The 15,645-nt window shown below is 38.3% G+C and overlaps 1 protein-coding gene and 1 pseudogene across 1 annotated transcript; one reads left to right on the top strand and one right to left on the bottom strand.

Moving 5' to 3' along the window:
- The first annotated feature begins 51 nt into the window (after window positions 1-51).
- Window positions 52-6,216, top strand: LOC131800315 (uncharacterized). Its single transcript, XM_059118005.2, has 8 exons — window positions 52-224; window positions 453-542; window positions 895-1,104; window positions 1,493-1,627; window positions 2,589-2,652; window positions 2,780-2,847; window positions 3,848-3,942; window positions 4,636-6,216. The coding sequence occupies exons 1-8, from the start codon at window positions 153-155 to the stop codon at window positions 4,757-4,759; spliced, it is 858 nt and encodes a 285-aa protein (XP_058973988.2). The 5' UTR covers window positions 52-152; the 3' UTR covers window positions 4,760-6,216.
- A 154-nt stretch (window positions 6,217-6,370) lies between these two features.
- LOC131800300 (uncharacterized) lies at window positions 6,371-15,109 on the bottom strand (annotated as a pseudogene).
- Between the last annotated feature and the right edge of the window lie 536 nt (window positions 15,110-15,645).

Genomic DNA, 15,645 nt, shown 5'->3' with positions numbered 1-15,645 from the left:
TACCTACCTATTCTTGTGTGTTGACCACTGAAAGATAGATTTGCAGGCGCTTGTTTTGAAAAATGGCGGTGTTTTCGACGGGAAAGAGCAGTTGACATGTTTTGACAAATGTTTGTAGGGAACGGAAATACTGAGATTTATTGAAGGCATCAATGGTTTTCCACAAAAATAAGCTCTCAAGACCATGGATCATTCTGCTTTATTCTTTAGAAAGCGCGCTCTTTGTAAGTTTAATTATTCTCGGTATATCTTTCCGAGAAACATCGTTTCACTGTTGTCTACATGAGGATCACATTTTCTGACAGATATTTTGCTTCAGAGATATCTTACACCAGGAGCCCATTCTTACGTGTAATGTAGTGCCACTCAAAGTAACTGACACCAGCTCATGAGAAATAAAATCTTACGGAAAGAATTATGTATTATAAAGGTTTAATGGAGATTCCATTTAGTTTCAGCTCATGCATTGTATACAGACTACAGATCCCAAAAGTCACTGCTCTAGACCCCTCTCCCGGATTGTGAGGAATCAGTTGACGGAGGTAAAAATTAGAGAGATAATGCCAATGTAATGTTAAAAATATTACTTATTAATGGACTCATCACCACTAAGATTTTGATCACGAAACAACTTTTAGCTAAAGTGAAACTGAGTTTTCTGGCAAATTTGTTTTTTTTTTTTTTTAGCAAAAATATATGTGGATTTAGAAAATTGTAAATATTAGGCACTTCATTTAACATGTTCCAAAAAGTGTCTTAACATTGAAAGAAATCACTCATCAGCTGAAAGGAAAAACCAACAACAACAGCAACAATACAATTGAAAAATAGCCACCTGTATTCCAGAAACCCTTCAACTGTTACATGTCCTTTTCTAATTTTTTTTCCTTGCAGCAATTCTATAATGTATTCCAAGCTAAGAACCAAGAACCTCATATAAAATGTCCACTGCACTCATCCAGAGATTTATACAGTGTTCAAGAGGGAAATAAAATAGAGGAATATGCCTCAAAATGGGTGTGCAACTTATGCGGCAAGGCTTTCTATGCCGAGCATTATCTTGACTTGCACTTTGATAACAGACATAGTGACAAGTTAATAAAGGTAAGAGTATACTATCTTTTGCTGCAAGAAGATTTTGAAGCACTACAGCACCATCTTATTTGAGCGTGGGACTTGAAATCTGGATGTTTTTTGTCAACTAATTGGCTATTCATAAAACCTATCTGTGTACAAGCACAAAACTGAATCACTTAGAGCTTAGGCTTGTCTCGTTTTCTGTTATATGAAAGGAATTGGAGTGTTGCATATACCTTCTTGAATTAGACACTATCTCATTTCAGGACTCTTCCCCTCCCCCCTTCCCCCCTGACACCTGACACACACACACATCCCAGGGGCATTTATTAATTTATTAGCATTCAATCATGAATGCTGCAATCTGGTAGAGTATATATATTTATTTATTGTCTGTACCTTTACTTACTTATAGGGTTCTACAGTGTGTCTAGCTGATTTTTGTGACATCTTCAGATGTGATGTGTTTGAAAACCAGAGAAAAGACAACTTTTGGAAAAAGAAACTCTGCAAAGAAAACAAACTAATTGTTCGCAAAAAGAGATGTGAGGTAATCTGGAATATTTTTTGCATATGGGGAGCTGTTTCTCTTTAACCCTTTACACCCTAACATCAGTACAGATATTCTCCATACTGTTCTCTATACATTTCCTTAGGTTTCCAGGGAGAATTTGTCCAACAACTAAGAGCATCTCTAATTGGTGATCATTTCCTTTACTCTCCTGACCTTAATGTGTATTTCAAGGGTGATATTGTATGGAGAATATAGATTCTCACAGGGTTGACTCTTGTGTTTGTAATTGAACAGGTTTTTAAAGATGCATGTAATTAGAAGAAACATGAAACCTTGCTGTAATTTTACTGTACGAGTCTATAATAGGCCATTTTCAATATATTAAAATTCTAGCATGGTTCCAAGGCTTGGTAGAATAAAACAAAAGAAATTATATTCATCCCTCAACCTCAATGCGAATTCCTTTGTTTTATTCCCCCAAGCCTCTGAGCCATGTTTGAATTTTAATGTAACAAAAATGGTCCATTGAGTCTTCATTTGAGTCTAATAGTCATTGAAATAAAAGCAAACATTAACAATAAAATTTCCATGAACCAGACACAATACATTCAACTGACAAAAGCTCTTCATTTGACTTTCAAGGAAGCTTGTTTTCAGGTTGTAACATTGTCATCTTTTCATTACCCATGACAGTTTTTTTAACCTTTAACTCCCAAGATATAATTGTTAATTCTCCCATTTAGCTGCTACACATTTCCTTGTAAATAAAATAAGAGAATTTGGCACAAGATCTAGATAACAACTACTATCTGATAAGTTTGAGTATTCCCATTACCTGTTTGCTGAACATTGTTCAGATATCACAGGGAGAAGTCACATGTTAATCACTTTGGGGCTTAAAGAGTTAAAGACTTAACCTCTATCTGAGTGATAACACCAATTGTGCAACTACTTAACATACAGCTAATAGCTGATCGTTTTTCAATTATCATTGCAGGCTTTAATGCGAAGTTGCCTTCCTCAGGGCAATCTATCAGTTGAGGAAGAATTCAAACTATTTGGTGAGCTGCCTGCTCATTACATTCACTGGAACACTGTAGTACACACTGCATTATTTTCATACAAGTTTGATTAGTCCACATTTAATCTTACAAAAATTCTAAACAATTCATGTTTTTCTGCTTACAGAGGAGATCAGTTCAAACACGTGTTCACTGTTAAACTGCAAGGACTACTGGGAGTTACCATCCAACGAAGTGAGTAAAGAAGATATTTTGAACACTGTTGTTTGGATTTACCTAAACATGCTAACTTTCGAGATCATAGAAGATATAATGGTAGACACAAAAAATTAGCGGTAGCCATATTGGATGGGACGAGGTATATAGATTAAGGTATGCGACAGTGGAATGGCAGAAACACAGCGGTCTAACGTCTGCGCATGCGGGAAGGTTATATGGATTAAGTGGCGTGCTTTAAGGCTGTCGGAACCAAGTTGCCTCACACGAGTTACAAACAGCCACACAAGCCACTAAGTCAAGGTGTTTCAAAATATTATAACTTCTGGTAAAACTAAATACAGAATGGTAAATTAACAGAATACCAATGCTTGAAAAAGCTTTGGCCGGGTTTGAAAAGTCTCGAGCTCACCTTTATCCCCCATCTGTTTCTTTTACAGATTTCTTTGAATGTTCCAATTTCCTTTCGCTTATTTTGCGAGACAGCGGTCGTTTCTTATGTTTTTCTCAGAAATTTTGCGCGGGAAATAGTGTGTGGCCGGTCGGAATTGATCCCCTCGCGCATGCCTGACGTTTGAACGCTGTTTTGATGATAGGAGGGAAGCGCATTCACCTGCGGTGTTGATCAGGAAAGACTATGAAAGAGACTGAAGAGCCAAACCAGATGGGAGAGTAAATGACACTACATTAATGGATATAACGATTAATAACGATGCAAAAGAAGGATGACTATACATTTTACCCAAATTATATAAAAAGGGCTGTTCGTGCAAAACTGTAATGTCTGGGTGTGACACGCAAAGGGAAAAAACCCGGGATTTTCGTAGTTACCACCTAAAACCAGTTTGTTACAGCTGTTGCAGTTCCTTCAAATGGTAAATGGAAAATGGAGGGATCAATGTCTGTGACTCACAGTAGTTCGGTTTCTTCATTTACTTTTTTTTCATGATAAGAATCGACTGCAGGCGGAACAGCCGGCTTCTTTCAGAGACTCACTTATAGATAATTCTTTTTCCAGATTTCTCCATGGAAAGTTGTCTTCTATGCAGTAGTAACGCCGTTTTTCTTCATGGCTCTCATTGTTTATTACTATGCTATTTGGGATTACTATTAGTAAGTATGATTTAACTGTCTCGATTGAATCACCTTTCTTTAACCCCTCAACATCTTAGTGGGATTAGCCTCTAATTTCTCCTTACAGCATCACCCTTGAATCAAGTGTAAAGGTCATGAGAATAACGGAAATGATCACCAATTTAAGAAGCTCCCAATTGTCAAACACATTCTCCCTGTCAGTACCTTAGGAAATGTAGAGAGAGCGGTGAGGAGAATTTGGATACTAATGTAGAGGAGGAAAGAGTTAATAGGATAGGAGTGCGAAGCGGCAAATTTTGGGCTTGGTCGTGGAATAGGAAATTGCTGTATCACAAACGCGTAACATAATGGTCGTGGGAGAATCAGCCATTTATCGGTTTTTTAGGTTTTTTTTTCTGTTTTCTCTTCATGTGCGTAGGGGGAACTCAAAAAACCAAACCTTCTCTCCCGCGGAAGATTTCCCTCCCTTTTGTTGGCATTCAGGAACACAATAACTCGTAGACATAGGGTAGTATAACAGAATTACACATCGACAACGACGCCGGTGTAACTTTTCAAGAGCTGCGTTCTCAAAACAAACCTGAGGACTGAATAGCGTCGCTTTCGTAGAACTCGCCCCGGGCTTACTGAGTAGTCTTCCATATCTGCATTCTGTTTGGCGTTTTTCACATAATTTTCTAATCAGAGCTTCTTTTGTTAAATTTGTTCCAGCGGCGATTACCCGCTGTATAGCAATATCATGTCACGTGAGGAAGAGGAGAATGTCTCCGGCGGTTACGGATTGACGTCAACTCATTTGAGGAAAAGATATGGAGGCCGCGCTCTAATGTACTAGAACAGCAAGGGGTTTAATAACTATTCTAGAGCTGGTCTTAATGCACTGAGGTCACAGAGAGGAGTAACATTTGAGTTTTGTTCCTTGGTTGATCTAGCAAAACTGTTGCACTACTTAAGAAACTCTTCTAGGAGCAAGACTCGTGACAAGGGCGCAGCCGATGTGGGTCCTGCTGAAAAGAAGTCGCTCCTCTTCGTCGTAAAATCGAAGCGATTTCTCTCAAGAGCAGTGACGGAAAACGAAATGCTTGTAAAGGATGTAATCGTTGATGGAGAAAATGTGTAATGAAAGAACAACTAATGTCGTTAAAATGAAAGCGATGCCACCAAAGCGTTAAACAATGGTCTCGCTGCTTTTAAAAATTTTGTGAAGGTGCCAAGGACGCTTGCAACCTTGGTGACATTTGTCACCTTTTCCCTGTTCCTGAAAAATTGCTTGCCCCCCTCCACTAACCCTTGAGCAATGGTGACATCGGACTTCATATCAATTTCTCTACAGATAACAACACCGAAAAGTTCATTTTCCCACTTATAGTTTCGAGTTGTTAAGTTTACGATGGTGCAGCCAAAGCCGGTGATTTGACGTTATTCATCAAGAATTCGTATTTCTTTCTTTTTGTTGCTTTTTCATTAAGTTCTTTCGTTTTCACGCACATTACTTTCATCGACATTCTGTTACTTTTTTGGCATAATTTACCTTGGTTTGTGTCATTCATACAAGGTCTTTACCGTAAATGTTATTCATTCGGCTTCATCGTCTGTCTGGGCTGGATCGTTTTCCTCAGTCATTTTCTATGATCGTCTTTAACCAGCCATTTGTCTCCGGCTATTGTACAACGGATATTGTGAGTATCTTTTGTTGTCTATTATTTTGTTTTCTCGGTTGTCAATTTCCTCACCAATAATTGTAATAACTTGTCAATCGTAACTTCATTTTCGCAACTTCTTCGATTGTTTAGTTCGCATCAATACTTCAGTTTGTTTCGTTTGTTGGAATAAATTCTTGCCGAAACATTAAAAGAGTTACTTTGGACATGTACGATTGATTTTGGCATAAATTTACGAGTTCTCAACTACTTTCTTGGGAAAGTAAGGTGTAGTTTTAAATGCTCTACGCAACGTTCTCTTGGTCATGAAAATGAAAACGAAACTAAGGCTTGGTCGTTTCAGCCGAGCCCGAGTTGATGATTGTTCTCAATAAGTTTTGAGCGGAGAGGAGTGGGACAGGTTTTAAGTATCATATTTTCACCTCGGGACATCTTGGGTCACCACAATACATCGTTTTTCCACCATGCGTATCAATGCGTTAAAAACTGCAACGAGTGGGTCCGTCCTCACGGTTTTCTGTCCGGGTGAAACGAAAGTCTTTATCGATGCTAGTGATACTCTCTGCACTATCGCTTTGTTCTTTGGGTCTCACGATTCATTCTTTGAAACTACACTCCGATGATAAGCATTTTATCATAGTCCGCAAGGCTAATACATCAATAAAATATTTTCTACTTGAATAATTTGAAGCCAAATCTTCAGTGAAACAGTAATTCTCATAGGTACTTCCTTTAAACAAACGATACATGTGCGAGTCGTACAGACGTGATTCAGACGTTTATTTTGAGGAGAGACAAAGACAGCGATATGCACTTCACTGCATAAACAGTTTTATCAATAATTTCTTTAATATGATTCAACACAGGAGAACCCGGCCTATTCTAACAGCTCAGGGAGAAGAAAACAAGTTAGTCGAGATACCGGGAGTCCGAGTCACCTTGGAACAAATGACTGAAAAATTGTCTGAAAAAAGATGCCTTTCACATTGGTAAGCGGAAAGTTCAAGTCAACCGAATTAAAGCTGGCGAAGTTCTGCTTTCCCGTTGTAATTACGTAAAATTACTGGAAACGAAGTACTGTTGTTTGTCTCACGATGCACTCACTTCCAGTATGGATCGCAGCGTTTCATTGTGCTTCCCCATGCGACAAGATCGACTGGATGACACGGCACGTCAACTCATTTGAATTATTATGCTCAACTGTGATTGACGCCGAGAATAATACTTCATAAGACCCTTATGGTGACGGTAGACAGTCGACCCTATCGAATGCCAAGACTCTCATGGTAGAGTCGAAACGTATCAATCCTCATCAGAAGTGACATTATGGTGAGAGAAACAACGACATTTCATTACGAACACTCCATTATTCCGCTGTTTGATTTCCAAGCGCTCTATAACTTCTGTTGCATTTCTCTTTTAAGTCCTGTCACCTCCTTTTAGGCCCCTTTTTGGCGGACTTACATCGGCCCCCAGACCCTGGTGCTATGTTCTGCGGACTGACTCCTCTCACTGTCATACTTTCATCAGGAGTCAATCGCGTCAGAGATATTCTCCTTTGTGAGAAGTAACTTTTACCAGGGGATATACCCTTACTTAACGCCTTATCAACATCTGAGTCAATTAACTTGGCTTTTGCTTTCGCTTTAACAAAATGAGCCTTGCAAGGCGGTTCAAACGTCCTCGCTAATTCTACAATGTCGTAACATTCCGAAGCCTTGAGCGCGTACTGACTGCGAAGGGCATGGTACGAGGTTGCCACATCCCGCGGGCTGGTGCACGTCGACCTAGGAGAAACCGCTGGTTTCGGGTGGCACGCTTCGCAAGGTGGTGATTTAAATACGGGCGGTTTTTTGCTGTCAACCGTGTGCGTGTTTGCAGACGGTTTAGGGAACTTTCTAGAGTTGTAACTGTTAGTTTTCAAGCTGGATGAATGAGTTCGAGTTTTTGGCACTGGTCTTGCCTCGGGATAAAGTGAGCCAGGGACAAATGTAATACCTAACTGGTATCCACTATTACGGAAAGTTTGTACGCTATCCGATCCATCATCCGAAGCGGAAATGCCATTATTGGACGAAGTATTCTTTCCCGCCGATGATGTTCGTCTCAGTCTGTTGACGGCAGATTTCGCTCGGTACAACTGCGGTGCGCTGACTTTAGCAGACTGAGTCCTTGAGTTAAACTTTCCACCGAATACAACTCGGTTCGAGAATCCTTTGGCCGAGTTTGAAGTTTCAGCTTTCTCTTCTTTGTATATTTCCCACAAAACAGTTTCCTCTCTCAGATTTTCCAGCTCTTGTAATCTGTGCATAAACAGATCATTCTTTTTTGATCCTCGAAAGCACGCGTCTTCAGCAGTCTCCTCGACCCACGTTTCCGGATAAGGGTCATGGAATTTAAAGCCCAATTGCTCGGTGGACAATTCCTCTGGCACAAACAATTCTTCGAACTGGGGATCATTCTCCTCCCATTCTTCCTTTGCTTTGGCATCAGCTTCAGCCAACTGCTGTTGGAGTTTTTTAGGATCTGGACCCTTCCCTGTGCGTTTGGTTCCAGTGCGAGAAGACGGACGTAAAGTTGGAGAAGGGGAAGAAGTACGCGAAGGAGGTACTGATGATAAAGGGCGGGGAGGGGATGGACTGCTGGTACTCCTGAAATAGAACGAAAATGAGTTCAGTTCCCGAAATGGCAAAATAAGAATTCAATTTGTTCTTAACCCTCTGACCTCTAAGAGCGAGTAGCATGTAATTTCTCCTTACTGCATCACCCCGAGCCACACATCAAGATCATGAAAATAGAGGAAATGATCACCAACTAGAAAAGCTTTTGATTGTCAGCACTATAGGAAATGTATAAAGGAAAGTATGCAGAATGTGAAAACTGATGTTAGGATGTAAATGATTATCTATCATCGGATGTGGCGAGGTTAAAGCGTAGAGTCTAGTACACGTGCAAAGCAGCATGAAGCCACGAGAAGAGAGGTTCGTAATTTCCTCGCCCAACTTTGTATACCTGTCATGACGACTGCAGGGTCTTGTAAGGTAGCTAGCACAGGTTGGTCCTAAGTCGTTACACGGTTCATGTGGAGCTTCCGTGGCCGGGATCTCTCTCTTACTCATGGCTGCTGCCAGCTGACTACGGCGAAGAGCAGGGCTTGCTATACCTTCATTGTTCATGTGGTGCTGTGGAGGATGACGTGGACACGTTTTGTAAATCTTCGAAAATTCACTCAATTTAACTTTCAAAAATAGTCAGTAGCACCCAAGCAGCGCTCTAGGGTTAAATGTTGGGGTGTGTCGCGCATATTTTAACCAAAAGCATAAGCTACTTTCATTGAATGATTCTGGAATGCGCGTTTACCAAATTAACTAACTCCTCTCAACAGACGTCGACTACTATCGGCACCATACAAACGACTAATTATCGTAAAAATCGAACCGAACCGTTCGTGCCACTACCACCAAATTTTACCAACGGATCAAAACTGACTTATCACGACCATCTTACGCTACCCGAGTCTTAAAACTGATAACTTAACGAAAAACTGACCGATCAGTTTACACGAACCAGACTTGTAACACTCGACTGGCAAACAACTCTTCCCTTGACTCTGATGATTAGATACGCTGTCGAAAAATCGTTCAACACTTACGAAAACAGTCCTTCACCATACTAAGTTCACCCGGACGTTCAAACTACATGATCAAATGTTGCTCCTAGGTTCAAATCACTAACTGAAATCCATGGAGCAAAGTGATACCAACAAACTTGCCGATACTTTCAGCGAAAACTGTGATTGCTCCTGAGATTGTCGAGAAACGCCATCCAGCCCAAGTCATTTTATGGAGCCAAAAGAAAAAGAGACGACCCGTAATGACGTTTCTTATTAAAACCTTAGGTTTCAAAGAAAGTCTTCGAGTTGAAGTACGTTCGCCGAGTAAGAGCGCAAGCATCATGTGATTCAAAGATAAACATATTAAGGCTGAAAATCTAAGTAACACGAGGTACTAATGATAAATTGATAACAGTCATTGAAGGAAAAATAGAAGAATTTAACAGGTCTTACCGGTACTAATTTAATAGTACTGAGGAACGAAATCAAAAAAAGCCATCTCATTCAAACATTTGAATTCTGCATAAGGTATGACGTTCAAAACAATTCACATTAATTGTCACTCAAGCCACACGTACATGCTAGCTACTGACTAAAGGTTTCTTAGGCAACTGAAAAGCCTCTTTACATGCGAGAAACTCGAATTAGCTCGCTGGTTTTACAAAACAGGATGAGGAAATTTTTCGATTTTCAAAGGCAGAGGAGACAAGCGAACAAGCATTATGAATTCCATTCTCTTAGAAGAGAAAGTGTACCTCAGTTCGTGTGTAAAACTACTAGCTGTCAACAAATAGCGGCATTGTAAAATATCGCAGATGCAAACAAAAAATTTTCTGTAAGTGCGCACCCTTAAAGTAGATTGAACAAACTGTAAACACCAAAGCGTATGCCGTCAATCAAATCTCTAGGAGAAACAAGGCTTCTGCTAGCAATCTTCATAACGACACCCGAAGTAAAACTGAATACGCTTTTTCCACTTTGAGTGACGTATTGTGAACGAGAAAATTTTTGAAGATTACTTTATCAAAGCTTACATCCAAGGTGGCTTGAATTAAAATACCAGCAAAAATAAATGCATACTACGGAAAAGGTTTCTCGCTACTAGCAGTGGAGAAATTAAAATTCATCCTGTAACTTGTAAAATCTAAAATCATTTTGCATTATTTCAGATAGGCCGATCTCACTTGTGATGTCTTGCTATGTGGTTTTCATCAGTTCTGAAATAATATTTTTCCGGTAACGAATGTCGACAACAATATTCACAACATTTATTTAACGAAAATAGTCATGCCAATAAACAGTATATCAATGCTTGGCTTTCTCAGACTTTGAGATCTAGATTCCTAGATTAACGGTGGATAAAAAGGAATGTAGATTATTTTCAAATTCAAATAATATTCAGATAACAAATGAACCTTCCATGTAGCAGCTTTTGATAAAACGCTTGCAGGTGGTTAAATAGGAGTGAGGTTACAATGGCTTATGGTATATACGTAAAGGTTGAATACATAAATATTTTTTGTATCATAAAGGCAGATTTAATTTTTCCTTTAAATTCAAAGCAATTTCCTTTTGGATTCTGTCTACTTGAAATTTTTCCAACACCGTAGTTCCAACGAGAAAATATCATGTTATGGTATGGTTGTGTTTTACCAAACTCAAACGTCAAAACGTGATGACACGGATGATAAATTGCAAATCAGCCAGAACACTGTACGTATCTTCTGTGAGTCGTACCTCACAGCAGGACAAACCATTGACAACCTTAGCTAGTCTATTCACAGTATACCACATCGTTTAAAAAAAATATGCTGCTTGTGATCTTCCGAGCGAATTTTCCGCAAAAACCGACAATGAAGTATAAGGTATTTATTCCATACAAAAATTATTATTGCTTATATTTGAGATTGATATATACAGTGTAGACAAGAAAAGGATCCTTAACTTTAAAGAAAACTATACCTTGAAGCTGTAGATTCTCTGCTGATTCATGCACTGGTTTACTTCTCGAACTTGCTGATTGAGCCGTTTGAAGAGTTGCTTTGGGGAAGGAAAAAAATTTTGAATATGAAAAACTTGTAAGCATCAGCTGTTCATAGCACAATGGATATCTAACGTTCATTTAAAGATGTATTGTGATAATGATTACAATGTTTTGGAAATTTGAATATTGACTCCAGATTACAGAAGAAAATGTAATTTTGACTACAATGACACCTCTGCAAATAAACTGAAAAAATATATTTAATGACCAAACAGTGAAGTAGAGGAGGTTTAAAGTGAAATCTCAATTGAAAGGTTCAGATTGTGAATAAAGAGCAGCATTCACTTTTTTGCATATTTAGGCAGAGACAGACTTGACTCACTTAGGAGGGGAGAAGTACACAAAAAAAAAAATCCTATTCCATGAAGCATGCCCTTTTAATTTGCCCCACATTTGCCTTCACTTTAAACTTAAAAATACAAAAATAACATTTTGCCTGTTTCTCAAGTTAACCAAGACATTTCTTTACAGTTGAAATATGAAGCCTTTTAGTAACTCTCACAGGTGCTGTAGTACCAGGAGAGGAACCTTCAGGGCCTCATTTGTCACACCCTGCCCTTCACAGCTTTATGTCTCAGCTAGCATCTGAAAAAGGTGCCCTTGGTCACAGGATAAACTTGCCTGAGCAGTAACCTGTCAATAAACCCCTCAAAATATCAGATCCAAACCCTTCTGAGCCTTTGTAAGTGGCATTTTCATCCAGAAGCAGCCTATTCACCCTTACTAATTTCTTCATTATTTCCTCCTTTTTCATATGTATGTCTATTACCATCTTCTATAGTTTTAAAATGTTCACACAATTTACATGAAATAAGTTATTGCAGCTGTGAACTAAAGACAGCCTTTTCTGTAATAGCCCTAAAATTTATGGACTTTGAAACAACTTCTGACCTCAGAGAAGAAAAAAGCCAAACAATTCCACAAGTTGGACTAAGAAAAGGTTTTCTTGCATTTTTCATCTTTTTTTTTCCCAGTGGAGTTTACCAGTCAGCCCATTTTTTCTAGCATGGTCCAAACATATCAAGTATGCATTACTGTAGGGTTTTCATTGGGAAAATTTAGTTGCAGGGTATTCTCCACAACTTTATAAGAAATATCCCAGGCCTCCAAAATGTGGCAGCAAAAATCTGCAGAGTAACAAGCAAATTCTCTAATGCACAATGCCAAATAAACACCCTGTTAATGAAGGGGTGTTAACTGCCAGCTTCCCCCTTAAACTCTCTGGATTGCCGCTTATATTGACTGGAAATTATTTAGTTAAACCTTCATACCCTAACATCAGTATGCATATTCTCCATAATATTCTCTATAAATTTTGCTAAAGTGCTAACAAGGAGAATTTAACAATCAAGAGCTTCTTAATTTGGTGATCATTTTCTTTATTCTCATGACCTTCATCTGCAATACGGGCTGATATGGTTAAGAGAAATTAGATGCTAGTCACAAGGTTAAGGGTAATGAATGGTTTTTCAGTGATGCACCTACAATCCTAAAATATTTAAGTTTATGATCCATCAAATGTTTTTGCTTGCACCATTGGTCTCAAGGCATCACATGACTGTATATTCCCCAGCAAAAAACATCTGAGGATATCACCCAAATGATATTCCCCAATTTTTAAATTCAAGTCCACTACAATAAGTCTTCACTTAAAATTTATGTTCAAGATAAGAGAAATTGTTTAGCGGTTGTTACAGAAGAAGGGAAACACTTTTTTGTTTGTAAAGTGGAACCAGAGAACACTGAAAAGAAAACATCCCACACAATGAACAGTAAGCTGTTTGAAAACATTATTCATGTGCATTGAAAAATATTTGGAGAAGAATAAACACAAAAGCCTCCATTTTGTGTGAAAATGTGCTCACAAATTTGTACTTGGACATTATCTATCTCTTGAAGCTCATAGTTTTCCTCAAGCTTTGCTCTCATAAAGCTGTTTGCATCTTGGAACAGATAAATGTTTGTGGACAAATATCTGGGCATATTTTTGTGCCAAATAGAGGATATTGTTTATATATCTTCCTAAAGAAAAGATTTTAATTTTGAATCAACTGATATGTTAAGTTTTGGTGCCACAGTAAAGTGTTCTCCTTTTCAGGCAGTACATTTACCACCTGTAGTACCTCTTATTACTGTTTAAAATTGCTTGGAATTCTTGAAAATTCAACGGTAAAAGGATTACTTTATTGGTTTGAAAATTTATTTTACCTGTCATGCTTAAAATAAGGGAGAACACTGACAGTAGCATAAAGGTTCCAATCTTAAGTGAGAGCCTATTTCTTTGGCTACACTCTGTCTTGACTGACACATTATTAGCACTATTAAAATGAATCTGTTAATTGCACTTAGTTCAATTTCTTACCAAAGTTAGTTTGAATTCCTTGACAGTATCTGAAAATTCCACAAAACATCTTACATTAAATGCACAGAAAAAACATAGATTACAAATGCATTTAGGGTCACATGTGTCTTTCCCAAGAATTCTGGCTCCTAATTCACACATGTACAAGTAATGCCAAAACATTTCTATGTTGTCTACAAACAACTGTATATATCATACTCAAAAGCATTGAGAATGAAATTTTTTATGAAACAAAGATTCTAGCCCTGAGAAAGCAAGAGGTACTAACCCTTGAATTGAGGTGAGCTTTAAGTTATTTATTCGAAAAACTACCACAAGGTGGGATAATAATTTCTTTAGAAAAGAAGGGAGATGCTGGGAATTCTAATTTGTGGAAAGAGTGTAGACCTCTACCAAAGTTTGACACCTTTCCAATGTTTTCATTACCCTTATCTTTCTAATATACCTTCAAAATCACCTCAAGAGTGCTTTTTGCCACATCAAAGAAAATACCATGCCTGTATTCCAGAATCATTGCCAATCAGAAACATAATTTAGAAATTAAATTAATATTATGCTAAGTAAATTAAACTAATTTTTTCCTTTGAAATATAGCTTAAAAATAGTTTTAGACTTTGCAATACGTATAAATTATAACACCCACGAGTTTTTTTTGTTTGAGAAATATCAATAAATAACTTGAACTTGTCAAAATATAAGAATTACAGCTTTGTTGTTTGTTGAAGACTGGGATCTATAATTTACACGTCCACCTTCTCATTGTTGCATGCCTTTGGATCACTTTCAAATCAGGTAAACAAACTGGGAGATTACATCTAATGCTCCTCTCAGCTTTGATTTAAGCCTACTCTATTCAATAAAATGCATGAATACCGTCAAAATACCGGCATTTTGTCAAAGCTGGCATGAACTACGATAACAAGAAATTTTCTTACCATTTATTTCATCATCGCTAGACTCAAACAGCATGTTCGCCGAGGCACTTCGTAATGGTGTTGCACTTCTTGCTCGACCATTCTGCGAGAGAACAAAATGACAAAATTGTTGAGGAAAAGGGGTAAAGTGGATTACCAGCAGTAGCTGGATTACAAAAGTATAATACGTCATCTTGTAGAGGCAACGAGATTAAAACTGAACAAATATACAATCGTTAGTCAGCGCTAATTTTGCTAACCTGCTTTGAGTTATTTGCTTGTCCTCCAGAATGTCGGCGTGGAATATGTTTTATTCTACCTCGTATCCAATCTTTGTTGAGACTACGACCGCTGCGAAGATTAAAAGATCACGAACAGTCATTTGAGGTTTAAACAACACAAACAACAACTGCACAACTAAATATAAACACGCCAGACCTGTGGAAGAAATTCCTATGAGTTATGGACGTTGCTGGGTTAGGAATTTGCCAATTTTGTGAATATACAGCACACAGAGAGGGTTTAATAGCCATATAATGAACTGGAACGGCCATATTTCCATTTACCATACTTACAGACTGTATTGTTCATAGCTCATTTGGTTGAATTCTTTCGGTTGCTACTCAACCGCCATTAGTGAATGGTTACCTCACTCGTCTCAAGGGAACGGAGGGTGCTAATTTGTTAAATTCTCGACAAGAGATTGACAGCTTTAAAAATAGCCGACAGCCAATCGGAAAGGCTAACCTTATCCGATCCGCTGTCCAACTGAATGAGAGTAAAGTTTAAACCAGGTTCAAACTTACTTACTTAACAATATTTTCTCCTCAAGTCAAGAAGGAGACTCACAAGATTTCCGATCGTCAATCTGTAAATGACTTGAGACAACACCGCGTCCTCTAGAGAGGAAACAAGGGCATGCGCATAAGGCAAGCAATTTTTTTTGAGTTTTTGAGTACTAGTTAGGGGAGCATAAGAAATGACCGGTGGCCCACAACTGTCACGGTAAAAGAAAAAACCTCACAACAAAAAGAATAAGACTTTTCTCTTTGCCGTGAGGTTTTTTCTTTCTGCCGTGAGGTTTTTTCTTTTGCCGTGAGGTTTTTTCTTTTGCCGTGACAGTTGTG

Source organism: Pocillopora verrucosa, chromosome 3 (assembly GCF_036669915.1).
Source record: "Pocillopora verrucosa isolate sample1 chromosome 3, ASM3666991v2, whole genome shotgun sequence".
Lineage (NCBI taxonomy): Eukaryota > Metazoa > Cnidaria > Anthozoa > Scleractinia > Pocilloporidae > Pocillopora > Pocillopora verrucosa.
The sequence above is the reverse complement of the archived record's forward strand: the minus strand, read 5'-3'. Positions and strand labels throughout refer to the sequence as shown.